Consider the following 2,444-nt stretch of genomic DNA (forward strand, 5'->3'; position numbering starts at 1 on the left):
TCTTAAAAATTAAGAGAGCCCTCACTCATACTTTATATATAGTATAGATTATTGAATTTACATTAAAATAATAACCAAACGTGTTGTTTTACATGTAAAATCTTAAAGAATTTTTGTTTTACATGTAAAATGTTAATGAAATTTGTTGTTTTACGTATAAAATGTTAATAAAAAGTGTTATTTTACATGTAAAATATCAATTTTTACATGTAAAATCTTAAAAAATTGTTGTTTTACATGTAAAATTTTAATGTGATTTATTGTTTTACGTGTAAAATGTTAATGAAAAATGTTATTTTACATGTAAATATCAATTTTTACATATAAAATCTTAAAGAACTTTTGTTTTACATGTAAAATGTTAATGAGATTTTTTACTTTACGTGTAAAATGTTAATGAAAAATATTATCTTATAAAGTGTTAATGAAAAGTATTATTTTACATGTAAAATATTAATTTTACATGCAAAATCTTAAAGAACAGTTGTTTTACATGTTAAATGTTAATGTGATTTGTTGTTTTACAGGTAAAATGTTAATGAAAATATTTATTTTACATGTAAAATTTTAAAGAACTGTTGTTTTACATGTAATGTTAAATGAGATTTGTTGTTTACGTGTAAAATGTTAATGAAAAATGTTATTTTGCCCCTCCCCCCAAGCTAAAAAAAAAAATAAACCCCAAAAAGCTAAACTAAACCCGAAGGCTAAATCGAATATTTTTTTTATTTTTATTTCTGGAACGAGTGATGCTACATAAACATTTTTTTTTTAATCTTTTTCTTTTTGGTTTTATAGTTTTTTTTAAACCGAGATTTTGTTTTGGGATGGGGATGATAGATAAACATTTTGCTTTTTTTTTTTCTTTTTTTTAGTTGTTTTTGTTTTATATTTTTTTAATTATTTTTCGATGGCTAAACCGATAATTTTTTTTTAAATAGCGATGCTAGATAGACAAACATTTTTGTTTTTTTTATTTTTTCGTTGTTTTTTGTTTTATAAATTTTTTATTTAATTTTTTGATTATATTTTGGAGGGATTCTTTCTCTTACAAATATGATGCGGTGTAAATGATTGAAGGTATACTATAAGAATGTGTGAAAATGATTTAAGAGTTGAGAAGAGTGTTTCCTAGTTTATCACTTTTTTAAATATAACTTATATTATATTATATTATATTATATTATCAAAATTCCAATCAAAATAGCAACTTTATTTGATGAATGTAAAATATACATGTTCTGATGGCAAAACGAATCAAGCACAATTACATCAAAAATGTTATGACAAATAAATCAAACACAAAGCCAATTATAGATCACGATATTACATATTTCAGACAATGATAGCATATGAAGCAACCAGTAAAGAAAACAAAACTTGAACAACTGCTAATTGTGAAGAAATCAAGTGTGATGAGCCACTACCCGATGGTAGGGTATTCGATCCACCGCCTGAACCAGAAGGATTATTGGAAGAAGGTGTTGTTGGCGAGCTTCCCGGAGATCCAGCTGTTTGAATTTCAAAAGATTATGTAAGAACATTTATAAGTTTGATATAAGTTTAACAAATTAATAAAGTCGTTTAATTTTATATATATAAGTGACATACACCAAGCTAAATATATGATCACATACGGGTGTTAAATTTGTAAGAGATATTAGTATATTACCATTGCATTGACTAGTTGGAGGTGTTTGGACATCGCAAGCCTTAGGCAACTCAAGAGCTTGAGTTTGGTTAATGTTAAGGCCTAAGGATGAACCACCACCGTTTAGAACCTGACACAGACACTGTGGATCCGACTTGACCACAGTAGCTAGTTGGGTACAACACCCTGAAGAGGGGGTCGAAGAATTGCCAGTAATGTAGTTAAGGCATGGAGACAAGCTAATGATCACGTTCGTGCATCCTGAAGACGATTGTGCCATTACGCAATCACATAACACGACTATTGCGACTACTAGGATTATTGACTTTAAAAAGGGAGTGTGGTGTGTTTTGTTGTGTGCCATTGGAGAGAGTGTTTGGTTAGAAAGAGTGTTTCAAAATTCAAAGGGTTGGCATTTGATTGTAAAGGGTGTGTTTTTTAGTATCATTTATAGGAGGAAATGGGAGAAGAAAAGTCAAACTCAACCGTTGAGGTGAGAGATGTTGCATTTAGGTTACCAACTATGCTCCTAACCCATGCATGATGCAACAACCCATCTTTTTATCAATATATTATATTTTGGTGAAAATTGTATTTAGAATATTATATTTATTTTCTTTTTGGTTTGTTAGTTTTACCGGCATTTATTCGTTTCGGAGTCAACGATTTGTGTTTAATATCTTGTGAAATCTGGAGGCTCATTGGATAAATGTGTGTATTTTTTTTTCCAGGATATAGTTATGAATTAATGCAATGATTATTGAAAGATAAGAAAAAAAGTGAATCTACTTTT

The 2,444-nt window shown here is 28.2% G+C and overlaps 1 protein-coding gene across 1 annotated transcript; it reads right to left on the reverse strand.

Annotated features, from left to right (window-relative positions):
- Positions 1 to 1,294: 1,294 nt before the first annotated feature.
- LOC143571468 (non-specific lipid transfer protein GPI-anchored 26-like) lies at positions 1,295 to 2,214 on the reverse strand. The gene is made up of 2 exons (XM_077056886.1): positions 1,673 to 2,214; positions 1,295 to 1,511 (listed from the first exon to the last, which is right to left on the reverse strand). Exons 1-2 carry the CDS (start codon positions 2,013 to 2,015, stop codon positions 1,336 to 1,338), a joined length of 519 nt encoding a protein of 172 aa, XP_076913001.1. The 5' UTR covers positions 2,016 to 2,214; the 3' UTR covers positions 1,295 to 1,335.
- Positions 2,215 to 2,444: the final 230 nt, after the last annotated feature.

Source organism: Bidens hawaiensis, unplaced genomic scaffold, assembly GCF_021521415.1.
Source record: "Bidens hawaiensis isolate Kalapana, Puna unplaced genomic scaffold, B.hawaiensis_p1.1 tig00001336_1, whole genome shotgun sequence".
NCBI classification, from domain to species: Eukaryota; Viridiplantae; Streptophyta; class Magnoliopsida; order Asterales; family Asteraceae; genus Bidens; species Bidens hawaiensis.

What these genes read in the sequence shown, in the direction of transcription:
- LOC143571468 (XM_077056886.1), bottom strand. Translation starts at nt 2,015, where the DNA reads ATGGCACACAACAAAACACACCACACTCCCTTTTTAAAGTCAATAATC. An exon ending in TCCAACTAGTCAATGCAATG is followed by an intron (nt 1,512 to 1,672) that starts GTAATATACTAA and finishes AAATTCAAACAG; the next exon opens with CTGGATCTCCGGGAAGCTCG.